General features: G+C 44.3%; 1 long non-coding RNA gene and 1 gene segment (V, D, J or C); one reads left to right on the plus strand and one right to left on the minus strand.

Moving 5' to 3' along the window:
• The window catches only part of LOC104632673 (immunoglobulin gamma-1 heavy chain-like), a 93,490-nt gene that overhangs the window by 16,486 nt on the left and 60,376 nt on the right, over nt 1–16,628 (plus strand). Inside the window, 1 exon segment of the C gene segment in view lies at nt 6,623–6,661. Within this exon segment, the coding sequence occupies nt 6,623–6,661 (39 nt within the window).
• Nucleotides 14,080–14,766, minus strand: LOC142599636 (uncharacterized). The gene is made up of 3 exons (XR_012833209.1): nt 14,687–14,766; nt 14,544–14,635; nt 14,080–14,186 (listed from the first exon to the last, which is right to left on the minus strand). It is a non-coding gene; the product is annotated as an uncharacterized LOC142599636 (long non-coding RNA).

The raw sequence follows: 16,628 nt of genomic DNA on the forward strand, positions 1-16,628 counted from the left end.
CCTAATTCTGGCGGTTTTTGTCCTTATCGCCATTTCTGCCCCAAATATGCGCCATGGGGGGGATTTTGTGCCCCCCTGTGTCACCGTGGGTGGTGCTGGTGGTAGTTGGGGTTATCCTTGTCACGGTGGTGCAGGCGGTGACAAAAACGCTGCTCTTCCTCTTTCTGGCCACTTCCGCAGCAACTCTGCGGGTTTTTTTTTCCCTCTTTGGGACTGTTTTGACCCAAATCTGGGCATTCTGGTGCCCTTCTTGCCCAGTTTGGACCCAAATCTGGGCTTGCTTTGCTTTTTCTGGCCAGGTTGGACTCACATCTGGGCAATTTTTGGGCTCTTTGGGTCATTCTTCATGGAAATTTGGGCTCACTTTGGTTTTTCTGGCCACTTTTGAGCCAAATCTGGCCATGCTTTCTCTTTTCTTGCGAGTTTTGACCCCAAATCTGGGCAGGCTTTGGCTCTTTGGTCCAATCTTGACCCAACTCTCCACATTCTTGTGCCCTTCTTGGCCATTTTCCACCCAAAATTAGACTTGCTCTGTTTTTTCTGGCCAGTTCTGACCCAAATCTCACCACGCTTTGGCTTTTTTGGACAGTTCTGATGGAAATCTGGGCATTTTTGGTGGGACGTTTTGCCACGTAGCGCTGGTTTTCCCCAAATATTGGCATCTTTTGGGATTTCGTGGCTGTTCTTGGGGCTTTTCACTTTCTTTTGCCCCAACTATTCAGATTTCTTCCTTTTTTATGGCTTTTTTGGACCAAACATGGTCTTTTTTTGTGATTGTATGGGCATTTTTGTCCTGAATCTGGAGCGTTTTCCTCTTGATCAGTATTTTTGTCTGAAATATGCAGTGGGGGGGGGGAGATTTTGTGCCCCCCTGTGTCACTGTGGGTGCTGGTAGTGGTTGTTGCAGTGCTTATCACGGTGATGCAGGTGGTGATAAAAACGCTGCTCTTCCTCTTTCTGGCCAGCTCTACCTCAAATCTGGGCTGTTTTGCCTCTTCGGGCCAGTTTTGACCCCAAGCTGGGCATGCTTTGGCTCTCAGCGCTGTATTGCCCAACATGGGGGGATCCTTTTGCCCTTTCTGGGAAGTTTGACCCCATTTTGGGGGACGGTTTGCCCTTGATGCCCATTTGTCCCACCAAGACGGGAGTACTTTTCCCCTTCCAACCGTTCACGCCCTACGGGTGGGAATGGCTTTGCCGGATATCGCCGGTTTGACCCCAAATCTGGGCAAGTGGGCGAGGGGGCTGCGTCGGGGGGGATTTTGTGCTGCCCTGAGTCACCGTGGGTGCTACTTGGGGTGGTTATGCTTATCCTGGTCACGGTGGTGCAGGCGGTGACAAAAACGCTGCTCTTCCTCTTTCTGGCCACGTCCGCAGGAAATCTGGGTTGTTTTCCCTCTTTGGGGAGAGTTTTGGCCCAAATCTGGGGATCTTTGGCCTCTCGGGGCCACTTTTTCCTCAGATCGGGGGATGCTTTTGCCCTTCCGCGGCTCTTTTTGCTCCACGTTTGAGTCCCTTTGGCCCCTTCTCCCCTCGCTTGCGTCTGTCGCGCTCAACAATCTTTGGGGCTGGTTTCTGTCTTTTGGCCAGTTTGGCCCCAAATCTGGGCCGGCTTTGGGCTTCGATGCCCTTTTTTCCCCCACCAGACCCGGCTGTCTTTTGTCGTCCATGTCCGCTTTGGCCTTTTCTGGCCACTTTTACCCCGATATCACCACCTTTAGTCTTTTACACCCATTTTTACCCCCAAAGATTGGCATCTTTGGGGGATTTTAGGGCCGTTTCCCCCAAGATATCGGACTATTTTTGCTGGTTATGTCCAGATTTCTCAAAACAACGTGGGATAATATTTCCTTTCTGGCGATTTTTGGGACGCTTGACCGTGTGTCTCCAGTCTTCCCCCAAATCTTTGGAAAATCTTGCCGCTTTTGACCGACTTTAGCCACAAATAGTCAGATTTTTTCCCCTTTTATGGCATTTTTTGGCCACAAATATGGGCATTTCTACAAGTTCCATGGGCATTTTTATCCTAAATCTGGGGTTTTTTGGTCCTTATCGCCATTTCTGCCCCAAATATGCGCCATGGGGGGGATTTTGTGCCCCCCTGTGTCACCGTGGGTGGTGCTGGTGGTAGTTGGGGTTATGCTGGTCACGGTGGTGCAGGCGGTGACAAAAACGCTGCTCTTCCTCTTTCTGGCCACTTCCGCAGCAACTCTGCAGGTTTTTTTTCCCTCTTTGGGACTGTTTTGACCCAAATCTGGGCATTCTGGTGCCCTTCTTGCCCATTTTGGACCCAAATCTGGGCTTGCTTTGCTTTTTCTGGCCAGGTTGGACTCAAATCTGGGCATTTTTTGGGCTCTTTGGGTCATTCTTCATGGAAATTTGGGCTCACTTTGGTTTTTCTGGCCACTTTTGAGCCAAATCTGGCCATGCTTTCTCTTTTCTTGCGAGTTTTGACCCCAAATCTGGGCAGGCTTTGGCTCTTTGGTCCAATCTTGACCCAACTCTCCACATTCTTGTACCCTTCTCGGCCATTTTCCACCCAAAATTAGACTTGCTCTGTTTTTTCTGGTTGGTTCTGACCCAAATCTCACCACGCTTTGGCTTTTTTGGACAGTTCTGATGGAAATCTGGGCATTTTTGTTGGGATGTTTTGTCACGTAGAGCTGGTTTTCCCCAAATATTGGCATCTTTTGGGATTTCGTGGCTGTTCTTGGGGCTTTTCACTTTCTTTTGCCCCAACTATTCAGATTTCTTCCTTTTTTATGGCGTTTTGGGACCAAACATGGTCTTTTTTGTGATTATATGGGCATTTTTATCCTAAATCTGGAGCGTTTTCCTCTTGATCGCCATTTTTGTCTGAAATATGTGGCGGGGGGGGATTTTGTGCTGCCCTGTGTCACCGTGGGTGGTTGGAGTGGTGCTTATGCTGGTTATATTCCTGCACGGTGATGCAGGCGGTGACAAAAACGGCGTCGGGGGCTCAGCTCGGCTCCTGTCAGCGCCTGCGCCCGGCGGGGGCGGGCCTTTCCTGGGGGACCAGCCCCTGCTTCCGCCCTCTTCCCCTTTCCGGCCACTTCTGCCCCCAAGCTGAGCACGCTTTCTCGGCGGTTGTGCTGCGGGTGCCGACGCCTTTCCTTTGGGAACCAGTTCTGCCCTCAACCTGGGCACCTCTTACCCTGGCTTGGCCATTCCTCGGCGCGCCTGGGGATGGTTTTCCCTCTTTTGTGGCCTTTTTCCCCCAAATCGGGGCATGCCTTGGCTCTTGGGGCCAGTTTTGACCCAAATCATGCCTTCCTTTCCCTCTTTCATCCTTTTTTGACCCAAATTCGTGCATTCTTTGGCTCTTCTTGACCCTTTTGACCCAAATCTGGGCATAGCGTTTCACTTCGGGGCAAGTTTCCCACAGAAATGTAGACAGATGTTGCCTTTTCTGGTCAGTTTTGACCCAAATCGGGGCACGCTTTGGCTCTTTGGGATATTCCTGACCCAAATTTGGCCAGACCTTGGCTCTTTTGCGCAATTTTGACCCAGAACTTGGCCTTCTTGGCCATTTCTTAAGGGTTTGGAGCCAAACCTGGGCGTGTGTTGGCCCTTCGGGTCATTGTCATCCAGAACCGGGATATTCCTTGGGAATTTTGGGCCACTGGTGCCCCCAGTCTGGCCTTGCCTTGGGTCTTTGGGCCATTTTGGACCCAAATCCGCACATTCTTTGGCACGGCTCGATCCTATTTCGCCAAATCTGGGCACGCTTTGGCTCTTTGGGGCAAGTTTCCGCCCAAATGTGGACCGACGTTGCCTTTTCGGGCCAGTTTTGACCCCAATCTGGGCACGCTTTGGCTCTTTGGTCTTTTCTTGACCCAAACCTGCCCATGCTTTGACTCTGTCGACCGATTTTGATGCGAAACTGGGCGTTCTTGGCTTATCGTTGACAGTTTTGACCTAAACCTGGGCATATTTTTGGCTCTTTGGACCATTCTTGACCCAAATCTGGGCACCCCTTGGCTCTTCTCCCCACTCTTGCCCCCAATCTGGGCAGGCTTTGGGCTTTGATGCCGACTTTGCCCCCAAATCTGCTGACGGTTTTCCTTTCATGGCCATTGTTAGCCCAACACCCGGATGCTTTGTCATCTGGGGTGCGTTTTCACCCACATCTGGGGACGGTTTTGCCCTTTTCGCCACTTTTCCTGCAGATCGGGGGACGTTTTGCCACGTAGAGCTGTTTTCCCCCAACTATTGGCATCTTTTGGGATTTTGTGGCCATTCTTGGGAGGTTTTGGCTGGGTTTTGCCCCAACTATTCCGATGGTTTGGCATTTTTATGGGGTTTTGGGACCAAACATGGTCTTTTGTGTGATTATATGAGCATCTTTGTTGTAAATCTGAGGTGTTTTCATCTTTATCGTGATTTTTTTGTCTGAAATATGCGCCATGGGGGCGGGGGGGATTTTGTGCTGCCCTGAGTCACCATGGGTGCTACTTGTGGTGGTGGTTGGGGTTATGCTTGTCCTTGTCACGGTGGTGCAGGCGGTGACAAAAACGCTGCTCTTCCTCTTTCTGGCCACTTCCGCAGGAACTCTGCGGGTTTTTTTTCCCTCTTTGGGACTGTTTTGACCCAAATCTGGGCATTCTGGTGCTCTTCTTGCCCATTTTGGACCCAAATCTGGGCTTGCTTGGCTTTTTCTGGCCAGGTTGGACTCAAATCTGGGCATTTTTTGGGCTCTTTGGGTCATTCTTCATGGAAATTTGGGCTCACTTTGGTTTTTCTGGCCACTCTTGGGAGGTTTTGTCCCAGTTTTGCCCCAACTATTCAGATATTTTGCGTTTTTATGGGTGTTTTTTGCGCCATACATGGTCTTTTTTTGTGATTATATGAGCATTTTTGTCCTGAATCTGGGGTTTTTTTGATCCTTATTGCCATTTCTGCCCCAAATATGCGCCGGGGGGGATTTTGTGCCCCCCTGTGTCACCGTGGGTGCTGGTAGTGGTTGGGCTGCTGATCCTTCACGGTGGTGCAGGCGGTGACAAAAACGCTGCTCTTCCTCTTTCTGGCCACTTCCGCAGCAACTCTGCGGTTTTTTTTCCCTCTTTGGGACTGTTTTGACCCAAATCTGGGCATGTTTTCTCATTTCTTGAGAGTTTGGTCCAAATTCTGGCCATGCTTTGGCTTTTTGGTCAATCTTGACCCAAACCTGACCACTCTTTGGCTCTTTGGGCCGGTTTTGACCCAAATCCGGGCATTCTTGGGCTCTTCTTGTCCATTTTTGACCCAAATCTGGGAATTCTTTGTAGGTTTTGGCCAGGTTTGACCCAATCTGGGCAAATTTTGGCTCTTTGGGCCATCCTATACACAAATCTGGCCATTTTTTTGGCTTTTCTTTTCAGTTTTGACCCAAATCTTGCCATTCTTTGGGGTTTTTGGTCAATCTTGACCCCAAACTGGCCATTCTTGGGCTCTTTGGGCCAGTTTTGACCTGAATCTGGGAATTCTTTGGTCTTTTCTGGCCAGTTTTGACCCAAATCTGGGCAAATTTTGGCTCTTTGGGCCATTCTGTACACAAATCTGGCCATTTTTGGGGCTTTTCTTTCCAGTTTTGACCCAAATCTGGGCGGTTTGGGGGGTCTTTGGGTCATTCTCGACCCAAATCTGGGCATGCTTTGCCTTTTTGGGACAGTTTTGCCGCAAATCTGGGCATTCTTAGGCTCTTCTTGGTCATTTTTGACCCAAATCTGGGCTTACTTTGGTTTTTCTGGCCTTTTTTGAGCCAAATCTGCCCAGGATTTGTCTTTTTGGGCCAGTTTACCCAAATCTGGGCGTTCGTGTACTCTTTTTGGCCATTTTTGACCCAAATCTGGGCTTGCTTTGCCTCTTCCGGCCACACGTAACCCCACTATTCAGGTGTTTTTTCCTTTTTCCAGCATTTTTTTTTCCCCCCAAATATGGGTATTTCTCGGCCATATATGGGCATTGGTATTTCAAATATCGGGTATTTTTCTTCTTATCACCATTTTCCCCCAAAATATTTTGACGCTTTGGCTTTTACACCCTTTTTTTACCCCAGATATGGGCTTTTCTGTGCCTTATATGGGCATTTTTTACCCAATACGCAATATTTTCCTCCTTATCTCCATTTTCCCCCCAAATATTCACATTCTTTTCCCTCTTTTGGCCCATTTCCCCCCAAATTTTTGTGCACTTTCCCCTTTTTATGCCATTTTTCCCCAAATGTGACCATTTCTCCGCCTTATACGGCCATTAGGATCCCAAATGCAGTTTTTCCCCTCTCCACGCCAATTTTGCCCCAAATACGGCGCGCTTTTTTTTCCATCCATGGCTTCTTTTTCCCTTTTCTCTCTGTTTTCACCCCATTTTTTTGGCTACGATACCCCGCTTCTCCGCGGCGCACCCGAGGAGGAGAAAAAAACCCCATTCGAAATCCACTGGATCCGCCCCCAAACCGACCAAAAAAAAAAAAAAAAGTCTAATTTTTTTAAATTTTTTTTTTTTGGAAAAAATTCTGAAATTGCCAAAAAAATGGAGGTTTAGCCCCAAAAATTCCCAGGGGAGAAGTTTTTGTACGCCGGAGCATCGGGGCCGCCTCACCGTGGTAATGTTGGTGGTATAGATGCGTGGGGCAGCGGAACCGTCGTGACCGTCTCCTCCGGTAAGTCTTCGCCGTCATCGTCTTGCCGTGACCAATTTCGGCCTTTTTTGCCCCAAATTTTGGCCGGGGGAGGGGGTTTGAAGGCCGGAGACCCCCCCTCGAGGGGCCGAAAACGGGTCGAAATGGCTGTCGGTGGGTCAAAATGTCGGGTTTTAGGGCGATTTTAGAGGGCAGGGAGGGGGGAATGTCCGTTTGGTGGCGATTTGGGTCAAAAAGTTGATTTTTGGGGTTTTTTTTTAAGATTTTTATTTTTAGGGCGGGGGACTTGGCCGGTGGCAATTTGATGGTCAAAAAAATGGGTCGAAAAGTCAATTTTCAGGGGGTTTTTTTCTCAGAAAAATTCACCCTCAGGCGATTTTGGTAGAAATGGGCCAAAAAAAGTCAATTTTAGGGTCTTAATATATTTTTTTTTGGCAGGGGGGAGGGAATTGTCCAAAAAAAAGGTGATTTTAAGGCCAGTTTTGGGGAAAAATTAATTCAGAGGCGATTTGATAGTCAAAAATAGGTCAAAAGGTCAATTTGGAGGGGGTTTTTTTTTTGAGGGTAAATTGATGGGGAAAAATAGGTCAAAAAGGCAAATTTTAGGGCAGAAAAATGATCCCCAGGGGATTTGATGGCAGAATTGGGCCAAAAAAAGTGGATTTTAGGGTTTTTGGGGGCAGAAAAAATCATCTATAGGTGACTCGATGGCAAAAAAAAATAGATTTTAGGGTTTTTTTGGCAGAAAAAAATTAATCCGGGGCAATTTGATGGCAAAAATGGCAAAACCCACCCCAAATTTTGGCAGGTTTAGGGTGTTTTAACGGGAAAAAAAATGTGCAATTTGGGGTGAATTTGGCAGGTTTTGGGGCTCAGTCCGTGGGGTTTTTTTAGTGGCTTTTGAGGTGTTTGGTTGTTGGATGGTCTTAAAAAAGAAAAAGATTTATAGGGCTGTTTCTATCCAAAAAAAAAGTGGAAGAATAAGTTTGATTTAGAAACGAGGAAATTAATTGGCAATTCGATCCAAAAAAAATGAGAAAAGAATTTCGAATGAGGAAAAATAGGAAACGGTTAAAAAAATCGAAAGCAGGAATTCATCGCGACTGAGAAATTCCAAATTAGGAATTACTCAAAAATTAGGAATCCATCAAAAAATTAGAAATCGAGCGCGAATTTAGAAATCGAGCGCAAATTTAGAAATCGAGCGCGAATTTAGAAATCAAGCGCAAATTCGAAATCAAGCGCAAATTAGAAATGAGAGAAGAATTAAAAATGAGACGTTAGAAATTTTATTAATTCTCTATATTTTTATATATTATCTGTTTAATCTGACGGTTTTCATCTCAAGCTTGACTTTTTTTTTTTTTTTTGGAGAGCATTTTTTGGGGCCAAAAAGGTGCAAATCCCTAAATTTATTTTTTTTTAAAATAATGAAATTAAAAATCCCCTAATTATTTTTTAGTTAAACCGCTCAAGATTGGCCAATTAGTTCAAAAATAGTAATTAATGAAATTGAGGCCGAAGGATGAGATTTTAGGGCATTTAGCGGGGGGATTTTGAGTTAAAAATCCCTGATTTTGGGTCTTTTTGAATCTTGTTGATTTTTTAGGGGGGGGTTATCGCAGATTTTCTTTAAATTGTGGCATTTTGGTGAATTTGGATGGTTTCGCCTCAGCTTAAAACCAAATAATCTTATTTTTTAATCTTCTTTTTAGGGCAGTTTTGGGTTTTTTTTAGCAAAACCAACCCCCCCCCAGCTTCTTTTTTTTTTTTAATAGAAAAAGTTTAATTTGATGAATTTTGCGGCTTTTTCTGAGGATTTTGACTTTAGACCCCCCCAAAAAAATTTGTCTTTAAATCCTATAATTCTTTATTTTTTAATTTTTTAATTCTTTCCTTAAGAGGAATTTAATTCTATTAAAAAATCCTGATTATTAGGGGTTTTTTTTCCCCCCAAAAAAATTCAACTATTTTATTATTAATGATCAATTAAGAAAATGTTAAATTTCAAGTGGGGATTTGAGGAATTTGGGGGTTTCGGACCTTTTTTTTGTCCATTATTGTGAATTTTTTATATATATAAATTTTTTTTCCTCCCTCTTTACCATAATCACATAAAATCTCCCCATTAATCTAATTTTTAATTAATTATCAATACTTGGGGTTGTGGCAGGGCTCAGTCGGCAGCAAGCAGGCTCGGAACGGGCAATTTTGGGTTAAAAATGCGAGTTTTGAGGGGGGAAAAATAGCGATTTTGGGGAAGGTTTCTGAAAGAAAAAAGAAATTGAATTCGAAATAAGTTGAAAAGCCACAATTTGGCATTTTTGAGAGCGGTTTATAGGGAAAATTCCGTTTATTCCATGTATTAATTAAGGATAAAAGATAATTAAGTGCTTTCGAGTGCTGCTGGGAGGAATTAAATTAAATTCCTGTGAAAATTCTGATTTTTTGGGGTTTTTTTCCCCCCCCTCGCCAGGCAAATTTAATTTTTTGTAAGAAAAGCGGAGATTTGGGGGGACTTTAGGGAGTTTTGGTCAAATTTGGGGTGATTTTGGGGGGGGCAGGTTTCGTGTCATCGCTTGAGAAAAATCGAAATTATAAATACGAAAAGAGATGTAATATATAAAAATATAGACAAGAGATGAAAATATCGATTAAAAATATAGATTGGAAAAATTCTACTAAAATCTCTAGAAAACGAAAATTTTGCAAAGATTATAAAGAGACGGAAAAATAGGGAGAATGTTTAAAAAGTGTTAAAGAATCCGTTAAAAAATTACGAAAAATGGCAAATGGAGAAAATAGAGAAAATAAATAGAAAATGGAGAAAAATCTCCAAAAGAAATAAAATAGGAAAAAATTGAAAATATGGAGAAAAAAATATAGACAAGAAATCAAACCGGAAAAATAGAAAATATAGAGAAAATAGGAACTATAGAAAAGAAAGAAAATAGAAAATATGGAGAAAATCAAAAATATCAAAAAGAAATAAAATAAGAAAAATTGAAAAGAGGGAGAAAAGAGAAAATATAGAAAAGAAATAAAATAAGAAAATATGGAGAAAATAAAAATATCGCAAAGAAATAAAATAGGAAAAAATGAAAATATAGAGAAAATAGAAAATATAAAAAATAAATAAAATAGGAAAAATGAAAATATAGAGAAAATAGAAAATATAAAAAATAAATAAAATAGAAAAAATGAAAATATAGAGAAAATAGAAAATATACAAAAGACATTAAAAAAGAAAAATAAATAAAATAGAAAAAATTGAAAATATAGAGAAAATAGAAAATATCAAAAAGAAATAAAATAAGAAAAATTGAAAATATAGGGAAAATAAAAACTATAGAAAATAAAGTAGAAAAAATTGAAAATATGGAGAAAATAGAAAATATAGAAAATAAATTAAAAAAGAAAAGAAATAAAATAGAAAAAATTGAAAATATCGAGAAAATAGAAAATATAGAAAAGAAATAAAATAAGAAAAATTGAAAATATAGCGAAAAGAAAAATATATAGAAAATAAATGAAGTAGAAAAAATAGAAAATATGCAGAAAATCGAAAATATCGAAAAGAAATAAAATAGAAAAATAGAGAAAATTAGAAAGATATCCCACAGCGTATCTAACGATAGATTAAAAATATATAATTTTATTGTTTTTTTTTTTTTTCAAATTTTTTTGAGGGGGGAAGTTTTGAGGATTTCAAAGACGGCCAAAAGGGGTGAAAAAAAAAATATAAATTTATAAAATGATAAAGAAATAAAATTTAAAAAAGCATTCGGGAGTTTGAACCTAAAATGGCCGCTTGTTTCCAGCCGCAGGTGCCACCTGTGTTTTTTTTCCGGTTTCCGCCCAAAATTGCCCAAAATAGCCTGGTTTTTGGTTTCGAAAACAGCAAAAAAAAGAGAAGTGAGTTGTGGGTTTGGGGTTTTTTTTTTTGCCCAATTCCTCTTTTTTTTTTTTTTAAATATTTTTTGCATAAAAAATATGATTTTTTTCTGGTTTTAACCAAATCAAGCCGCGAAGAACCGAAACCCGCCCGGTTTTGGGTCGAAAACACCCCGTTTTGGGGACGCTGCGGGGGTAAACGGTAAATTTTGGGGCTGAATTCGGGTGGTTTTGGGGAGGAAAAATTGTAAATTTTGGGTTTTTTTTTTAAATTATTATTTTTTAACCCAAACCCTCGCTTTCTTTCGCCGTACGTATCGCTGTTTTATATGTTTATCGCTGAGCTATAGGGCCCAACGTATAGATCGCAACCGAGATTTTTTTCCGTTCGATTCCAAATTTCAGTTTGAATTTTTCCTTTTTTTTTTTTGGGGGGGGGGGGGAAATCCATAGAGATTTTTTTAAATTCCCCCCCCCCCCGTATTAACGTATAGAATCTACGCTGTGGGATATCTACCCCCCCCGGTGCTCAGATGCCGTAGAGTCTATAGGTAGAGGCGTATAGCGGGATAAAAATATTAATTGTTAGATTTAATCGGGTCGATACCCTCTATTCTATAGGTTTCTATCGATTTCTATAGAATATAGTCTATATTCTATATGATAGAGAGCTTAGATAGCCTATAGTATAACTTATAGATCCTATAGTATAGCTGATAGATCCTATATTGCAGCTTATAGATCCTATAGTATATCTTTTATATCCTATATTGCATCTTTTGTACCCTATATGATATATTCTAGACCCTCGTAGATGATATATTCTATATGTTATATTCTATATGTTATATTCTAGATGGTATATTCTAGATGGTATATTCTATATGATATATTCTATATGATATATTCTACATGATATATTCCATATGACATCTTCTACCTTATATATCCTACATTATATCCCATCTTCTACCTTATATATCCTATATCACACCCGATATACCATATATTTTATCGTATATCCTATACGAGACGGCGGATATGGTATATCCCGTGCTATAGGTTGCTCTGTCGCGATACGTGGCGAGCGCCAGGCAATGTCTCGTATACGAGAGGTCATATGTCATATATCGTGGATTATATATGTCAGATGGGGTATGGTATATATCATATACCACCACATAGTATATAGTATATGGTATATATGATATATTATACATTCTACATTATATATTATATATTATATTGTATATATTATACATTATATAATGTATATATAGTGTATAGTGTATAGTATATTGTATATTGTATTATAGATCATAGATTATACATTATATATCATAGGTCGTATACCATAGACCATATACCTTAGACCCTATAGTATATCGTATATAGTACATAGTATAGATCATAGCTCGTAGATCATATAGTATAGATCATATATCATATATCGTAGACCACATATTATATATCACATATACCATATAGTATATAGTATAGATAATATACCATAGACCATATGTTATATCCCATAGACGATATATTATATACCATAGACCATATACCACGGACCATATACGATATCCCAGAGAGCGTAGACCATCTATTATAGATCATATACCATAGACCGACCACAGAGCACATCGTATATACCATATATTATATACCATAGACCACAGAGTATATCCCATAGACATATACCATATCGTATCGATCATAGACCATATAGGATATACCATAGACCATGTATTATATACCATAGACCGTATATTATATACCATAGACTATATAGGATATACCATAGACCATATAGGATATACCATAGACCATATATTATATACTGTAGACTATATAGGATATACCATAGACCATGTATTATATACCATAGACCCTATAGGATATACCATAGACTATATAGGACATACCATAGACCATATATTATATACCATAGACTATATAGGATATACCATAGACCCTATAGGATATACCACAGACTATATATTATATACCATAGACCCTATAGGATATACCATAGACCCTACAGGATATACCACAGACTCTATAGGATATACCATAGACCCTATAGGATATACCATAGACCCTACAGGATATACCACAGACCCTATAGGATATACCATAGACCCTATAGGATATCCCCCAGAGCCTAGAGCAGGTTAAGGCATTAATTAATCCCTCCGTGTCATTAAGGTAATTAATTGGGGGTTTAACGAGACTCGGGGGGGGGCGATGAGGCCTTAACGAGGGGAGGTACCGAGTAGACGGGGTTTAGCGAGGGGCTCGTTAAGACGGGCCGGGTTGTTAATTAGAGGAATTTGGGGGATTAATTAGAGGGGGGGGTTAATTGCCTTGATTAAGGGGTTTAATTGCCATAATTAAGAGGATTAATTGCCTTGATTAAGGAGGTTAATTGCCATAATTAAGAGGATTAATTGCCTTGATTAAGGGGCTTAATTGCCATAATTAAGAGGATTAATTGCCTTAATTAACCGGATTAATTGCCTTAATTAAGAGGATTAATTGCCATAATTAAGGGGATTAATTGCCATAATTAACCGGATTAATTGCCATAATTAAGAGGATTAATTGCCTTAATTAACCGCATTAATTGCCTTAATTAACCCGATTAATTGCCTTGATTAAGGAGGGTAATTGCCTTAATGGGCTTGATTGCCACAGCAGCCCCAGGGCCCGGGCTGGTGCCGTACTGGTCCGTACTGGTCTGTACTGGTCCGTACTGGTCCCGTACTGGTCCCGTACTGGTCCGTACTGGTCTGTACTGGTCTGTACTGGTCCCGTACTGGTCCGGTACTGGTCCGGTACTGGTCCGTACTGGTCTGTACTGGTCCATACTGGTCCCGTACTGGTCCCAGTTGGTCCGTACTGGTCCGTACTGGTCCATACTGGTCCATACTGGTACTGGTTCTGCAGAAGCAGCTATAGGGCGGCTGTGGGGTGCCTGTACTGGTCCATACTGGTCCATACTGGTCCCATACTGGTCCGGTACTGGTCCCAGTTGGCCCGTACTGGTCCATACTGGTACTGCTTCTGCAGAAGCAGCTATAGGGCGGCTGTGGGGTGCCGGTACTGGTCCATACTGGTCCATACTGGTCCATACTGGTCCCGTACTGGTTCGGCAGAGGTAGCTATAGGGTGGCTGTGGGGTGCCGGTACTGGTCCGTACTGGTCTATACTGGTTCTGCAGAGGTAGCTATAGGGCGGCTGTGGGGTGCCGGTACTGGTCCGTACTGGTCCCATACTGGTCCCATACTGGTCCCGTACTGGTCCATACTGGTCCATACTGGTCCCGTACTGGTCCATACTGGTCCCGTACTGGTTCTGCAGAGGTAGCTATTGGGTGGCTGTGGGGTGCTGGTACTGGTCCATACTGGTCCGTACTGGCCCATACTGGTCCCGTACTGGTTCTGCAGGAGCAGCTATAGGGCGGCTGTGGGCTGCTGGTACTGGTCCATACTGGTCCCATACTGGTACCGTACTGGTCCCAGTTGGTCCGTACTGGTCCGTACTGGTCCATACTGGTACTGGTTCTGCAGAAGCAGCTATAGGGCGGCTGTGGGGTGCCGGTACTGGTCCATACTGGTCCGTACTGGCCCATACTGGTCCTGTACTGGTTCTGCAGGAGCAGCTATAGGGCGGCTGTGGGCTGCCGGTACTGGTCCATACTGGTCTATACTGGTACTGGTTCAGCAGAGGTAGCTATAGGGCGGCTGTGGGGTGCCAGTACTGGTCCATACTGGTCCCATACTGCTCCCATACTGGTACCGTACTGGTCCATACTGGTCCCAGTTGGTCCATACTGGTCCGTACTGGTCCGTACTGGTCCATACTGGTACTGGTTCTGCAGAAGCAGCTATAGGGCGGCTGTGGGGTGCCTGTACTGGTCCATACTGGTCCATACTGGTCCCATACTGGTCCGGTACTGGTCCCAGTTGGCCCGTACTGGTCCATACTGGTCCATACTGGTCCATACTGGTACTGGTTCTGCAGAAGCAGCTATAGGGCGGCTGTGGGGTGCCGGTACTGGTCCATACTGGTCCATACTGGTCCCATACTGGTCCGGTACTGGTCCCAGTTGGTCCGTACTGGTCCGTACTGGTCCATACGGATCCGTACTGGTACTGGTTCTGCAGGAGCAGCTATAGGGTGGCTGTGGGGTGCCAGTACTGGTCCATACTGGTCCCGTACTGGTCCATACTGGTACCGTACTGGTCCCAGTTGGTCCGTACTGGTCCGTACTGGTCCATACTGGTCCATACTGGTACTGGTTCTGCAGAAGCAGCTATAGGGCAGCTGTGGGGTGCCGGTACTGGTCCATACTGGTCCCGTACTGGTCCATACTGGTCTATACTGGTTCTGCAGAAGCAGCTATAGGGTGGCTGTGGGGTGCTGGTACTGGTCCATACTGGTCCGTACTGGCCCATACTGGTCCTGTACTGGTTCTGCAGGAGCAGCTATAGGGCAGCTGTGGGGTGCCGGTACTGGTCCATACTGGTCCATATTGGTCTATACTGGTACTGGTTCAGCAGAGGTAGCTATAGGGTGGCTGTGGGGTGCCGGTACTGGTCCATACTGGTCCCATACTGGTCCCATACTGGTACTGTACTGGTCCATACTGGTCCCAGTTGGTCCGTACTGGTCCGTACTGGTCCATACTGGTCCATGCTGGTACTGGTTCTGCAGGAGCAGCTATAGGGTGGCTGTGGGGTGCCTGTACTGGTCCGTACTGGTCCCATACTGGTTCTGCAGAAGCAGCTATAGGGCGGCTGTGGGGTACCAGTACTGGTTCATACTGGTCTGTACTGGTACTGGTGCTGCAAAGGCAGCTGTGGGGTGCCAGTACTGGTCCGTACTGGTCCCATACTGGTCCCGTACTGGTTCTGCAGAGGTAGCTATAGGGCGGCTGTGGGGTGCCGGTACTGGCCCGTACTGGTCCATACTGGTCCATACTGGTCTATACTGGTTCCGGTGCTGCAGGAGCAGCCGTGGGGTGACTTTGCACATGCACTGGGGCGGGGGGGGGGGGGCGGTTGCTGCACCCAAAATTGAGGAGTTTTGCACCAAAAATTGGGGGTTTTGCACCAAAATCTCTCGGTTTCGCACACGCACGGGGGGGGGGTCAGTCCCTAATCCCGCCGGTTTTATCCCTAATCCCGCAGGTTTTACCCCTAATCCCGCCGGTTTTATCCCTAATCCCGCCGGTTCTGCCCCTAATCCCGCCGGTTTTATCCCTAATCCCGCCGGTTCTGCCCCTAATCCCGCCGGTTTTGTACATAATCCCGCAGGTTTTGCACACGCAAGGGCGATTTTGTCCCTAATCCCGCTGGTTTTATCCCTAATCCCGCCGGTTTTATCCCTAATCCCGCAGGTTTTACACACGCACGGGGGTTTTCACACCTAATCCCGCAGGTTTTACCCCTAATCCAGCAGGTTCTGCACATAATCCCGCAGCTTTTGCACACGCAAGGGGGGTTTTGTCCCTAATCCCACTGGTTTTATCCCTAATCCCGCCGGTTTTACCCTTAATCCCTCAGGTTTTACACACGCAAGGGGGGTTTTGTCCCTAATCCCGCTGGTTTTACCCCTAATCCCGCAGGTTCTGCGCATAATCCCGCCGGTTTTACCCCTAATCCGGCCGGTTTTGCACACGCACAGGGGTTTTCACACCTAATCCCGCAGGTTTTATCCCTAATCCCGCCGGTTTTACCCCTAATCCCACAGGTTTTGCACACGCAAGGGGGGTTTTGTCCCTAATCCCGCCGGTTTTACCCCTAATCCGGCCGGTTTTGCACACGCACAGGGGTTTTCACACCTAATCCCGCCGGTTTTGTCCCTAATCCCGCCGGTTTTGCCCACCCTCCCCTTTCATCCCCCCACACCTAACTCCTCTTCTCCCCCCCCTTCCCCTTCCCCCCCCCTCCCTTTTCCCAGAATCCCCCCGCGCCCCCAGCCTCTTCCCGTTGGTTTCCTGCGCCTCCCCCACCACCCAAGACTTCTACTCGGTTGGGTGCGCCGCTTTGGATTTCCTTCCCGACCGGCTCGACATTTTCTGGAGTAA

This window comes from Balearica regulorum, unplaced genomic scaffold (assembly GCF_011004875.1).
Source record: "Balearica regulorum gibbericeps isolate bBalReg1 unplaced genomic scaffold, bBalReg1.pri S35, whole genome shotgun sequence".
NCBI lineage: Eukaryota > Metazoa > Chordata > Aves > Gruiformes > Gruidae > Balearica > Balearica regulorum.